General features: G+C 45.5%; 1 protein-coding gene across 1 annotated transcript in view; it reads right to left on the bottom strand.

Moving 5' to 3' along the window:
- TNFRSF19 (TNF receptor superfamily member 19) overlaps positions 1 to 14,645 on the bottom strand; it is a gene marked incomplete at its 3' end in the record, with an annotated part of 68,055 nt that overhangs the window by 37,235 nt on the left and 16,175 nt on the right. Inside the window, exon 4 of the mRNA XM_082859626.1 lies at positions 4,678 to 4,763. Within this exon, the coding sequence (XP_082715752.1) occupies positions 4,678 to 4,763 (86 nt within the window). The remainder of the gene's footprint in view (positions 1 to 4,677; positions 4,764 to 14,645) is intronic.

The following is a 14,645-nucleotide window of genomic DNA, read 5'->3' as shown; positions in this document are numbered from 1 at the left end:
CGGGCTTAGTTGCCCCGCGGCATGTGGGATCTTAGTTCCCCGACCAGGGATGGAACCCGCGTCCCCTGCATTGGAGGGGGGATTCTTTACCACTGGACCACCAGCGAAGTCCCTCCTAGTTTTTGAGATCAGTTTACAAGAAATACGGGTATGCCCTACAGGGAGAGAAACGCCTGTTGAGACACTCTTGATCACAAACCGAAGCTGCAGAGAAGAGATCTGTCATCTGATGGCTAACGCGTCCTCCATCTCCTGTCACCCCCTGTCCGGCTGAGCGGGGCGGCTTCCCACACTCACTGCTGGTCTCTGAACCACTGCCTCTGCTAAACACCAGACCCCCGGGCAGGCCCGCGGCCCTTTCTCCAGACGGCAATTTCTCCCAAATGCTAGGAGGTGAGGCCGAGGCACCCAGGATGCACCGCGTGGTAGGAGGGGCAAGGAAGGGGCTGAGAGCTTGGAGCTCCTGCCCGCCCGGACACCGCACAGAGGATCCCAGACACCGACCAGCTCCTACTCACATCAGCCTTAGCGGGGGGGGGGGGGGGCACCCCATTTTACAGACATGAAACCCAGCCCCCGGGGAGTTCAGTCACCCGCCACAGTTACACCAGCCAAGACAGGGACGGGCCTGGGTGGCCCTTCGGAGAGTTGACGGAAATATGGGAAGTCGTCAATCTTGTGCTTTCTGTTCTCGTAATCTCGCGAAGCAAATCTTCGGTTTGCTTCAGGTATCATAAAAAAATGTATTTACAGTCATTTAAAATTATTCTGGTGTTATTAACACAGACAGTCATCCTCTTTAAGGACTCCTTTGTTGCTTGCTATAAGCTGTGCATTTGGGGTACAACTTAGGTATGTCTTGTAGCAGCAGGACCCCTACGGATATCACAGCGGAGGCAAACAAGGTCTCACCAGGACCACTAACTCCAGCGGACCCTCGGTGCTCCTGGGAAACCCACCTCTTAATCTAATCTAGCCCGTCCACTCTCTGGCATGAGACCCTCAGCCACCTGTGCCTGTCCAGCCTCCGCCGGCAGAGGGGCACCTCGTGCTTGCCGCGCACACGGCCAGGAACGAGAGCGCCTCGCCGGACTCTGGACGCACAAGCCCGGCTTCTCGCCCACCTGTGCCCTGCCCGGCCCTGGTTACAGCACGGAGCCCTCGCCGCCACCAGAGGCCGACCCTTCTCTGGATCCTTCAACAAACCTGACGTGACATCATTCTTTTGTTCTCTCACATAGAACAGTCAGCCTCTCTCAACTGGACCTTCCCCTCAGCCTGCAAACAGGCAGATGTGTCTCCTGCCTGCGAACAACATAAAACAAAACCCCTGCCCTGCCTGCACCCTCCCGCGCGTCACCTTCAAGCCAGAGCTCTGGACCGAGTGGCCTACCGTCGGCTCTGCTGCTCTCCTTGCACAACCTCCTACGTCACCGTCATCTGGCTTCTGTTTCCATCACTCCCTAAAATGGCCGCCAAAGACCTCCGGGGCCAAGTCCAAGGGCACGTCCCGCCTCGGCGACCCACCCCGCCCCTGCCCCAGCCTCCTCCTTCTCATCCTCCCCTGGCCGATCCTTAGGTCACAGCTGGAAAGTCACAGTCGGGGCAGCCCCCCTCCGGCTCCCGAGTCATCACCCATCACTTCTTCTTAAAGCCGCGCATCCTCCCAGGTGGGACTGATCCACCAGGTGCATCCAGGTGTGCGGCGCCTGAGTGACTCGACAGCTAGCCGCCTGCACCCTACGCTCCATGAAGGGAAGGACTGGGTCTACGTGTGTCCCGTGGTGTGCACGCTCCCAGCAGGAACACAAGTATTTGTTCAGCAGGTAAGTGGGAAAGGCTGCACCTCCCAGGACGACGGTGTTTACCTGCACCGATCGGATTCTCTCCTTCAGGAGCCTGACCAGGGAAGTACACACCCCAGCAGCCCGCTGAGAGTGTTGGGGGGGACGGGGGACTGAAGCAGAACCTGAAAAAGTAGCTGCGGGCAGTGTCCTGCTGCAGAGGCCACAGCCCCCAGACTCCAGGGCTGCCGCTGGGCCTGGGGAGGCCAGCCTCCCGCGGCCACGTGTATCGCTGAAACAAGCCCCATCGCTCCCGGTAGCTTGAGAGGCGCCACCACCTTCGAGCTTAGAGTCTAAACAACACAGCAACTCCTCGGGGAAATCACCGAAGGAGCAGTTTTTCGTGGTTGAGTGGAAAAGCCCGAAGTAGAAGAAATGAAAACATAAGGCGCCTTACATAATGTCCCCCAAAGACCTCAAGATCTCTTTTGAAGAGATTAGCTGCGTTCTGGAATTACTCCCAAGAACTGTGCCAAAGGCAGCAAACTTTCCTTCCAAGTGATAAGCATTAAGGCTCACGAAAGACCACCAGACAGTGGTTTCATAAATCCAAAAGCTATCAGCTATGTGTACTGCATTTCTGACTCTGAAAAATAATTTGTATTTCTTTGCTTTCTAAAAAGTCTCATATAGGGAGAAACGTATCTATACACATAAATTAAACTAGCCAATTTTCTTTTCAAATTATAACTTACGGCTCTACAAGACATTAAAGGTTAAATGTGAAATCTACATTGACAGGCTAAGTTATGATGTCCAAGCTACGCCAGACCCCCAAGGCAAAGGATTCCAGTGCCTCAGACTTATGACTAGATTGCATTAAATTTAAACTCAATAAATTAAAGGGAAAAAAAACCCTCTAGGACTTTCCAACTCTAAATTGGGCAACGCTGATTTCTTCCCTAAATCTTTTTACGGTCGTTTAGCAGGAAGGGCATAATCTTGGCCTTCTGGCCAAAATGAAGGCTGAGCTGAGCCACTGGCCAGACTAGGTTGCGGCCACATTTTTAACTGGCAAGGGGATGTGTCCTTTTATGGGCTGTGTAGCAAAAAGAGACTCTTTCAGTATCTCCCCTATGTTAGATTTTTAGAGTTTTTGTTAAATGACGAGCCTCAAAGCAAATAATACAGGAAAAAGTCAACATGGAGTGGATTACACCAGCCAACAGAGGATAGACTGGACAGCTGGGTTTTTCTAGCGAGACAGTAGGGCGTGGGGGGGAAGAACGCAGTATTTGGAGTTAGACCTGGGATTGAATATTGTCCCTGCCCATCACCAGCCAACAATGGGAAGTTATTAACCCTCTGGACCCAGTGTCCTCAATGACGAATGCGAGCTGATGAGGACATTGAGAAAATTAAGTAAAACAAATTGTGACCAATACATAACAGGTATTCAGTACTGCATCTGTTAATTGCAATGAGTTATTTGGCGAGCGTTGACCTGTTACAAAGATGGGGGGTCAGGGTACGTTTCTATAAAAGTTGTAAAGGGTCAAGTTCTTTGCCTTTCCGTCACTTCAAATGTAGAAAGTAATGCGCTTTGGTAAAGGACCGAACAGTAGGGACTGCAAAATGCCATGACGTTCTTGGAAACAAAAGTACCATGTGACCTTATCAAATAATGCAATGACTTTCAATGGATTAAAGGGGGCTTCTGTCACAAAAAGAAGCAAGAGGTCAGATCCCATGCATGGAAAATTATACCAGACTAATCCCTAAATAAACATCTGTATTACTCATGCTCCCCGAAAGTCAAGAGCAACCCATGCAGGGATGGTGCCCTCCTCCAGCCTTCCTCCTGGACCTCGCTGCTCCCACAGCTCAGGAAGGCCCTGCTCAGCGGAGACAAGCCTGCCCTGAGCACACCTGGGGGCCGGGGTTGGGGGACGCCCGCCCTCTGACTTCTCTCCTGGCCCCTCACCTGTGGGTTTTCATTGGCCAGATTTGTATTTAGGATTAAGAAGAGTGAGGAATCACTCTTTCCTATTCAAAATCAATGCAGGTTGATAACCTGAAACAAACGCCTTTTCCATCTAAGGAAAAAATATGGTCAAAAAGTTCAAGTAATGTTAATACAAAGAAGAAAAGGCACAATTTTCTCTTTACCAGCATGTAATGGGTTTTCTCTTTTTACTTATTTGTTAAATGAGAAAAGTGAAGGAGGGAATGAAATGAACTAGGATGCACACTCATTCGGCAGGTGATTGCCATTCCCCGAGGGGGATGTCTCCAGAAACGCCTGGGAGCCACCCCACGACAGCGTCTGGGGCCTAGGAAGAGCCCGGCACAAAGACACGACGCAGTAGGATGTGGACCCCCTAGTTAACTGGAGTTGCCTGAGTTATGATCTAGAATGAAAGGTAAGAGTCTGGGGCTTCCCTGGTGGCGCAGTGGTTGACAGTCTGCCTGCCGATGCAGGGGACATGGGTTCGTGCCCCGGTCCGGGAGGATCCCACATGCCGTGGAGCAGCTGGGCCCGTGAGCCATGGACGCTGAGCCTGCGTGTCCGGAGCCTGTGCTCCGCGACGGGAGAGGCCACAGCAGTGAGAGGCCCGCGTACCGCAAAAAAAAAAACAACAAAAAAAAGATAAGAGTCTGAATGGGACATGGCAGCAGCAACGCCTCCGTGCTTCACCCGAGATTCTAATCAATGGATGCAGTTTGCTGACTGAGACGCACAACAAAAGGGCTTTCTGTCCTGCTGCACTCCTGATAAAAGGCCACGCACTCTAAGCCCCGCAGTAGAGAGAGATTTTGTTCCATTTGTCCACTGAAGAAAGGTTTTTAAAAAGGCCCAGAGCCCCTCTGCTCTTTGTATGGCGTTACTCACAGTGTGGCTCGTAGGGGGGCGGCGGGTCTCCGCAAGGCACACACTCCATGTCTTGAAAACCAACAAGTTTGGTCTTCCTGTAAAATCTAGAAGAGAAAGGGAAATAATCCTTGTTAGCATTTTCATCTAAGCTCACAGTTGCAGCAAACAGACTTATGTGATAAATTGCTGGCAGTCTCCATTACCAGTTCTAGCGTTTCAAAAAAGGTTCTCAAAGGCTTAACTATAACAGCAGACAGACGCATCCTTAGAAAGGTCTCTGAGCATGCAGTGGACGCTTAAGAAGTAACAATTCACTAAATGTAACTTTGTAGGTTCTACTCAGCCCCATTTTTCGTACACTGAGGTGGGGTGCCCGTGAGGGCATATGAAATCTGGACATTTCTATTGTCATTTAAATGACAAAAATGCCTTGTGAAGTGCTAGTTTTTTTTTTTTTTTGAAGTGCTAGTTTTTAACCTTTGAAATTCAAAGACCAAAAATGCTAAGCAAACCATAAAACCATTGGAAAAATGCAGGCAGATACTGATACAATCGTGATAAAAGGGGGCATGTTTCTAGGCATGACAAGAAACCCAGGAGCCAGGACGATAGAGATTAACAGCTTTGAGCACACACACACACACACAGACTCACAAATACTAGAGGCATCTGAAGAGCAAAAACAAAGCATCATCAACATAGTGGGCAAAAGAAAATTGGAAAATAGTTCTAGTCATGGTATTGTCTATAACTTAAGACTATAAGATAAAACTTAAAAATCATTATGGTGAAGTGAACAAGGCAACTGAAAAACAGGCAAAAACACTAATTCCCAAAAGAAGAACATTTCATAATTTTAAAACTTCACAATTAAAACTAAAAAGATGATGCAATTAAATTTAAAAAATTAACAGTAAAATGTTTAACCTCATTACTAACAAGTAAGTGCAAATTGCAGTGAAGATATACCATTTTCACTTAGAAAATTGGGAAAGTGTTGGCGTGAGCCTAGGTAAATAGGCACTTGTGTTTATTGTCAGTGGGCATATAAATTGACACTTTAGGAGGGCAGTTAGCTGTAGGCCATCAGAACTCAATAGAATAGTTTACATTCTACCCAGTAATTTCATTTTTTGAAATTTATCTTCAAAAAATAATCAAGTGGGTGAAGCTGGATGTAAAGAGTGTAACCACCGCATTGCTCATAAAAGAAAAAGAGCCAACGAGGCACAGTCCCACACCCAAAGCAGACATGACCAGCCATGGTAGACACAAGGCTGTGGAATACAAAGGGGCCTTGAGAAACGATGATGCAGATCTACATATCTATTTTTTTTAATTCATGAAATATCATTAAGTGGAAAAGAAAGAAGTGTGAATAATATAATGCCATTTTGCACAGACACACGCTTTTGTATAGATTCTTTCAGATCATTTATTTACCAATGCAGCTAAGAACAATTTTTGTGCATATATTTGCATTGTAAACAGTTTGGAAGGATATTCTATGCCACATATTAACTGATTATTTCTAGATGGTGGGGATTCAAGTGATTTTACATATATGTATATCTTCCAACTTTTTCATGACAAAAATACTGACGTGGAGAATAAATTACAGATCACGTTTATAAAGACAGGTAGATGCAATTATTTTGTGGAATTGATACTGTAGTAGCAAATCTGTGTGATCTGTGGTTGAAGCAAAATTTGCATTTGAAACTAGATAATTAGACCAAATGCCCACACCCAGCACTTGCTCAACCTTCCATTTTCATCGGACTGTGAAAATCTGTTTAAATGATTGTAATATGGTGACTTTCCACCAGAATTTATAAAAAATATTTATTTTGGAATTTATAAAGTAAAAGTTAAAGAACAAAGTTGGAGGATTCACACTTTCTGATATCAAAACATATTACGAACTCCCAATTATCAATACTGGCATAAATGCAGACATACAGACCAATGGAACAGAATAGAGAGCTCAGAAATGAACCCTCACACGTATGGTCAAATGCTTTTTGACAAGGGTGCCAAGACCACTTAACGGATATAGGACAGTCTCTTCAACAAAAGGTGCTGCAAAAACTGGATATCCACGTGCAAAAGAATGAAGTTGGATCCTGATCTTTCACCATATACAAAAATTAATTCAAAATTAATTCAACATAAGACCCCAAACTACAAAACTCCTAGAAGAAAATATAGGAGAAGTTTCATGACATGGACTCTGGCAATGATTTCTTGAATATGACATCAAAAGGCAACCAGAAGGCATATAATAAATCGGCAACAAAAGCAAAAATAGACAAGAGGGAGTATATGAAACTTAAAACTTTTGTGCATCAAAGGATACTATCAATGTATACTTATTCCCAAACTCACGGAGTTGTATACAATAAATATGTATAGCTTTGTCAATCATACCTCAACAAAGTGGTTAAAAAAAAGTCACAACCAAAAAAAAAAAAAGTTTTAAATTATAGTAATAATAGTTTCTTTGGTGGTTAAAAAAAAAAAGATACAATGAAAACAGTGAAAAGGCAACCTACCCCTGTGGGAAAAAATATTTGCAAATCATATATAGGATAAGGGGTCAATATTCAGAATATATAAGGAACTCCTACAACTCAACAACAAAAATCAAATAACCTGATTTAAAAATGGGCAGAGGACTTGAATATTTCTCCAAAGAGGATATATAAATGGTAAGCAAGCACATGAAAAGACGGTTAACATCACTAATCATCATGGAAATGCAAATCAAAACCGCAGTGAGTCATCACCTCAAACTCATTAGGATGGCTGCTATTAAAAAAAAAGTGTTGGTGAGAATGTGGAGAAACTGGAACCCCTGTGCACTACTGGCGGGAATATTAAATGGAGCAACTGCTATGGCAAATGGTATGGAGTTTTCTTAGAAAATTAAAAATAAAACTAGCATAAGATCCAGAAATTCCACTTCTGGGTATATACCCGAAAACATTTTTTTTTAACTCTTTTTCTTATTCATTTATTTATTTTTTGGCGGTGTTTGGTCTTTGTTGCTGCGCGTGGGCTTTCTCTAGTTGCGGCAAGCGGTGGCTACTCTTTGCTGCGGTGCACAGGCTTCTCATTGCAGTGGCTTCTCTTGTTGCAGAGCACGGGCTCTAGGCGCACAGGCTTCAGTAGTTGTGGTACGCGGGCTTCAGTAGCTGTGGCTTGCGGGCTCTAGAGTGCAGGCTCAGTAGTTGTGGCACACGGGCTTAGTTGCTCCACGGCATGTGGGATCTTCCCTGACCAGGGCTCGAACCTGTGTCCCCTGCATTGGCAGGCGGATTCTTAACCACTACTCCACCAGGGAAGTCCTAGCCAAAAGAATTGAAACCAGGATCTTGCTGAAGAGACTGTCTTTTCTCCATTGTATGTTCTTGCCTCCTTTGTCGTAGATTAACTGACCATAGGTGCACGGGTTTATTTCTGGGCTCTCTGTTCTGTTCCATTGATCCATATGTCTGTTTTTCTGCCAATACCATGCTGTTTTGATTACTGCAGCTTTGTAGTACAGTCTGAAATCTGGGAGGGTTATGTCTCCAGCTTTGTCCGTTTTCCTCAGGATTGCTTTGGCAATTCTGGGTCTTTTGTGGCTCCATATAAATTTTAGGATTTTTTGTTCTAGTCCTGTGAAAAATGTCATGGGTAATTTGATAGGAATCACAATAAATCTGTAGATTGCTTTGAGTAGTATGGCCATTTTGACAAAATTAATTCTTCCAATCTAAGAGCATGGGATATCTTTCCATTTCTTTAAATAATCTTCAATTTCCTTTATCAATGTTTTCTAGTTCTCAGTGTATAAGTCTTTCACCTCCTTGGTCAGGTTTACTCCTAGGTTATTTTTTTTTTTTTTTGGACACGATTTTAAAAGGAATGTTTTTAAACTTTCTCTTTCTGATATTTCATTGTTAGTCTAAAGAAATGCAACAGATTTCTGTATGTTAATCTCGTATCCTGCTACCTTGAGGAATTTGTTTATCAGTTCTAATAGTGTTGTGTGGAGTCTTTAGTGTTTTCTATATAGAGAATCATGTCATCTGCGTATAATGACAACGTGAATATACACTACTGAACTGTACACTTAAAACATGGTTAAGATGGTAAATTCTATGTTACATTTTTTTACCACACCTAAAAAATGCATTAAAAAATCTAAAAATAGGTAAAAAACCATACGACAACATAAGGGAGCTTTCTTAGATGTACTTCTTGCTAAACATTGTAATATATGCGGACTAATTCTCTTTATCTCAGACAGAAAACATGCCAAATTATAAGTTGATTAAATTAAATATTGAGATAGTCTAATATAGTTTTTAAACAGAAAAACTCTTTCTATGTAAATAAGCTAAACAAGTGCTGGGAATCATATGTGGACATTATTGAACTTTTTTTTTTTTTTTTTGCGGTACGCGGGCCTCTCACTGTTGCGGCCTCTCCCGTTGCGGAGCACAGGCTCCGGACGCGCAGGTCCAGCGGCCATGGCTCACGGGCCCAGCCGCTCCGCAGCATGTGGGATCTTCCCGGACCGGGGCACGAACCCGCGTCCCCTGCATCGGCAGGTAGACTCTCAACCACTGCGCCACCAGAGAGGCCCCTGATCATTTTTAAAATAATGAATTCTACTTGTGACAAAACAGTTTGGAGGTCTGAGCTCTCCCTGAAATTGAACAAAATATATTTGCCAAAAATAGAATTATTAAAATATATGATCAGTTTGGGGGCTGTAACACAAATGAGGCTAGCAGGTGAGAAAATCCCATGTTTTCAATGACCATTAAGTCTAACTAGAAACCCTAACTAGATAGGAGGTTGGATGGGCCTGCGTTGTTGCCACTGCTCACAGGAGAGGCGATACTTGGGCATGATGCTCATAGCAGCTATCAGCAGCGGTACAGAGATTATCCAAAAGCATTCAGGACCTGCTATGCCAGCTTCTTGATTACAATGGCTGGACGGCAGAATCTAAGATGTTTTTTAACTGCTACGAAATTTTCAAAGCCATCAACCGACTCTCACTTTTTCCACTTAGTACAAATGAGATTAAGGGCTGAATCCTAAAGCACAGAATAATTACTGAATCACCAATTATGTATTAACGATCAAAGACATTGTTTTTTTATTTTTAAAAAGTCTCCTTAAAATTATCATCCAATTTGAAGATGAAGATACAGAAATTAGAGTTTTAAGATGTGACAAAAGATTAAGTGGGTAAAGAAATCTATAAATCTTTAAAAATTATTCTACTCTCTATTTTTTTTTTTTTCTACTCTCTATTTTGTTTAGATTGCCAAGGTTTGGGGGACATAGATATATTTGCAACTCTGCTCCTGACCAAATGAGACAGGACACAAATTTTTAAAAATTAAATAAGACAAAAGAGAACAGAGACATATACACGGTGTCTGGTTAAACTGCTTTTTATCGTTGAACTTTAAATTTTACTCCGTGCTTTCAGCTAATGCAAAGAGACAAAAGGAAACCACATTGAATTTTATCTAATTTACTGTCTGATGAGATGCAGCATATAAATACATCTATCCACCCAAAATATTCCCCAACACTGAATGTGAAGAGGCGTTTTTAATTGAGCTGAACCCAAATAATACTACTTAGTCTAATGAACACCAGCTTGATAACTGCTATTTTAAGAAAGCCTGGTTGCAGACACTAACTCTTCCACCAATGAACGCAGTTCTGCAGGGGGATGACAGACCCCAGTCCAGCCCTGGTTTCAGAACCATCTCCCTTAATACAGGTTTGAATGCAGCTGCCACGCCCTGTGTGTGACATCAGGTCCCATTTCCTGCAGCGCGTCTGCCGGGGGCGGGTGACAATTCTGCCCTCTCCTACACACCCGTGGGCTCCGTGTTTGTACTGGAGGGTCAGCCCCCTGTTCACAGTTCTCGGCAGCCAAAGCGATGGCCCCAGTGACACTGAGATGCTACTGAAAAGATGACCGCCAGGGGAAGAGCCTGGTGTTGCCTGGGGCGCTCGGGATGGGCAAGGGTTGCCAAGTGCCACTGTAAGCAGAAGGACGGAGGACGGACCAGGCGGTTGGGGAGCAGGGCTGACGGGGGTTGGGGGGGAGTGGGTACAGAACCGGCAGAGGCCATCCTCAGGGGCAGTGAAACAGGACTCGAGCAAATCATTCATCCGCTCCAAGGATGGACTTCCTCCTTTGTAAGGAGGGGGTGATGTTAATCCCTAGTGTTAATCATCCCGGTTACTAAAAGCAGCAAAGAACTGGCAGGGGCTGGGTTACTCTTCCAGGGCGGGGCCCCAGGTCCCCTCGGCAGAGAAGGGAAGGGGGCGTGGCCAGAACAGGGGCTGGAGGCCCTTTGGCCACTTTCAGCAAAGCTTTCACTGGCCCCCAATAACATTAATTGGCAACAATGTCAATGATTTATCTAGTGCTTACTGTGTACTAGGCGCTCTGCTAGGCACTCTACGTGAGCTATGTTCTTAATCCTTCTGACAATTCTGTAGGCTGGTATTATTATTAGATGATATTTTTATAGGTGAGAAGAATCAATGTCAGCGAAATTAAGTAACTGGCCGAAAGCTGTTGACCATATTTGGGAACGAGGGCACTGAATTTCCCTAATTGGTCAAGCTGTAGCACAGAGGACAGACTTTCCACACCGGTGTCCGGTGGGGGGCTGGGCCTTTGGGCAGCAGAAAATCCTGATCTGAGTGAGGCCTCGGCCGCAGAGGGCAGGCGTCACACCAGGAATAAACTTGCCCGCCTTATCCCTGACCTTGGCATTCTTCTGGAGGCAATACGCAATTTATTTATTTTCTTTCTGCCTCCATTTTCCTGTCTGTCAAACGGGTGTCAACTATTTTCCTCTTTCACAAAAATACAGTCAAGCTGGGTGAGCACTTTGAAAACACCCTGGGAGACCTGGAAGAGTAGAAGTCACTCTGTAATTGTTGCCTGCCTCACACCTTCATGCTCGCTTAGAAAGGATGTAATTTTAAACTAATCATATAACTAAACTACGAAACACCATTCAAATGTCTACTCATTTCTAACCTTCCCACATCTAAGCATCTATTTACAGAATGAGCAAACACCGTGACACTAAAGCACTGGGCTCAGGTGACGACACGTTTGGTGAAGCACGTTTGGCGGGGACTCCCTCTCACGCTCCAGCAGCCCACGCCTGGGTTCCCCCTTGTAAAAACCGAGTCCTGGGCCTCTGGGCACTGCCCAGCTCAGCCTGGCATCCCCCGTGGGCCCCTCCTCTCCCTGACCCCCCATCCTCTTCCCCGGCGGAGAGGGCAGAGGAGTCAAGACCCGGTTCTGTCAGAACAGGAGCAGAGAGGTATCGGGTGCCCAGTTTCTGTCCTTCCATCAGATTTGCACAAGCTCAAGACGCTGGGGAATAATATTCACAGCTCTCAGTGTCTTCTGAGATGACAGGCCACTACTTTCTAAACACATAACAGATCGCTGAGATATACTTCACATACCACGCAATCTACCCCTTTAAAGTATTCAAGTAAACGGTCTTTAGTACACTCAGGGAGCTGTGTAAACATCAGCTCAGTCACTTTTAGAACATTTTCATCGGGAAGAAAAGAAACTCTGTACCCTTTGGCAATCACCCCCCTTCTTCTCAACCCTTCCCAACCACCAGCCCTAGACAACCACTAATTTACTTTGTGTTCTTCAGATCTCCCCATTCTGGGCGTTTCACACCAATGGAATCCTACAATATGTGTTCTTTTGTGATTGGCTTCTTTCACTTAGCATAATGTTTTCTAGGTTTCTCCATGTTGTCATACGTATCAGTAATTCATTCCTTTTTACCGCTGAATAATATTCCATTGCTAGATACACTCCATTTTGTTTATCCATTCACCAGCTGATGAACATTTGGGTCATTTCTACTTTCTGACCCTCATGTATAAGGCTGCTATGGACATCTGTGGACAAGTTTTCGTGTGGACATGTTTTCAGTTCCCTTGGTTACACGCTCAGGAGCAGAAGTGCTGGGTCGCATGGTAACTCTACGTGCAGCTTTCTGAGGAAACGCCGTACTGTTTTCCGAAGTGGCTGCACAATTTTACATTCCCAGTTTCTCCACATCCTCACCAACACCTGTTACTGCCTGTCTTTTGGTTATAACCATCCTGATGGGTGTGAAGTATGTGGGTCTTTTTTTTTCTTTTTTTGCGTTTGCTGATGACTAATTGACATTGTATATCTTTTCATGAGCTCACTGGTCATTTGTGTCTCTTCTTTGGAGAAATGTCTATTCAAATCCTTTGCCCGTATTTTAATTGGGTTATTTGTCTTTTTGTTATTGAGTTGTAAGAGTTCTTTATATGTGCTAGATAAGATAAGATAGAGTTACGAATCGTTCCTTTAATTCTGGGGGTTGTTGTTTCAATTTCTTGATGGTATCCTGTGAAGCACAAAAGGCTTTAATTTTGATGAGGTCAAATATAGCTATTTTTTCTTTGGTCACTTGTGCTGCTGGTGTAAGACCACCACTTTCTGCATCTGTTTGGGTTCTGAGTCTTCGCATAAGGACTTGCTTGACCCATGAGGCTATTCCCTGCCCTGTTTCTGGCCTTCAGGCCCAGAGCTTTATCTGCCCTCTGGCTTCACTAAAAGCCCCAGAGCGGGCACCCAGCATCTGTCAAATCCCTGCTCCCGTGGGCACGAGCCGGCGGAGTGCAGTCAGCGTCCTCCGTCTGCACTGACTTGGAGCGTGGACTCTGGTGGCAGAGTCCAAGCCGCACTGCGCACTCCTGTGCCATCTCGCCTGAATAACCTTAATGATAAGGCTCACTTTCTTCGTTTTTAAAACACTGTGAACGTCACAGACAGTAATTCACATAAACTGCTTAGCCACTACGTAATACAGTTTGCTGCTCCCGTCACGCTGCCGGCCCTGGTTGCTTTACTTCTGCAATAAAGCCTGGGTTCTAGGAAAGCTCCGGGAATCCTCATCTCTCCTCTGGCTCCACTAGATACTAATCAGGTCCTCCTGATGCTCACTTTGTCCCCTCCCCTCCTTACTTCCTGCAGCAACGCCTCGTCCCTAACAGACAACCACACTGGCCCCACTGAGTCCCGGGCTTCCTCAGGACTCTGGCTTCCAGCTGCCTGTTTTATCTGGCATGTCCGGCCAACCGTTACCTAGAAGCACTTAAAATGTTAAAGTTCCTCCTCCTGGGCTTTGTCTCCCCACCTGGCCCAGGTGTGGTCCCCTTGCTGTCCATGGCCTGGGTTCCTTTTCAACGTGCCCATTTCAGGTCTCCACCGGTACAGCTGCCCACCCCCTACTGCTCGCACTGCCTCTCCCTCTTCTCCGCTCTCCCTCCTCCTGTGGCTGCCTCGGCCTCTCGGCAGTTTCTAAGATACACCAGGCCATGTCCACCCCAGGGTCTGTGACAGAGACAGCTCACCTTTCCAGCATCGCCCATCCTGATGACCCACCTTGATCCTGCAACCTGCATCCCCTGCGTCCCCCAGGGGCACGCCCAACGCCCTGAGCTGCTTGCGATTTTCTTTTTTTCCATAGAAATCATATTTCCACCTTTTTGTATAACTTATCATTTACTGTGTAGGTATTTGTCAAATCTTATTAGGATATAAGCTGCCTGTGGGTGGGGATCTCTGTCTCCCTCCCCAAAGTGATGCCTTACAAAATACTGCAGAAATGACTGGATGGCGGTATTTGCATTTCTCCGATCATGTTGAGGATGGACATCTTTGTATGGTCACAGGCCACACACCTGCCTCTTTTGTGAACTGTCTAGTTTTTTCTTTCGTCCCTTTGTCCATGTTTTCTGTTTTATCGATCTGCAGGAGCTCTGAGGATTTTCGGGACACGGAGCCTCGGTCACCACGCTTATCCATTGCATTCTAACCACGCCTGTCGCCGTGCAGGGCACACAGGAGGCCCAGAGAATAGAAGAGCCACGAA

This window comes from Leucopleurus acutus, assembly GCF_964270905.1.
Source record: "Leucopleurus acutus genome assembly, chromosome: 18".
NCBI classification, from domain to species: domain Eukaryota; kingdom Metazoa; phylum Chordata; class Mammalia; order Artiodactyla; family Delphinidae; genus Leucopleurus; species Leucopleurus acutus.
This window is presented reverse-complemented; position numbering and strand designations above follow the sequence as displayed.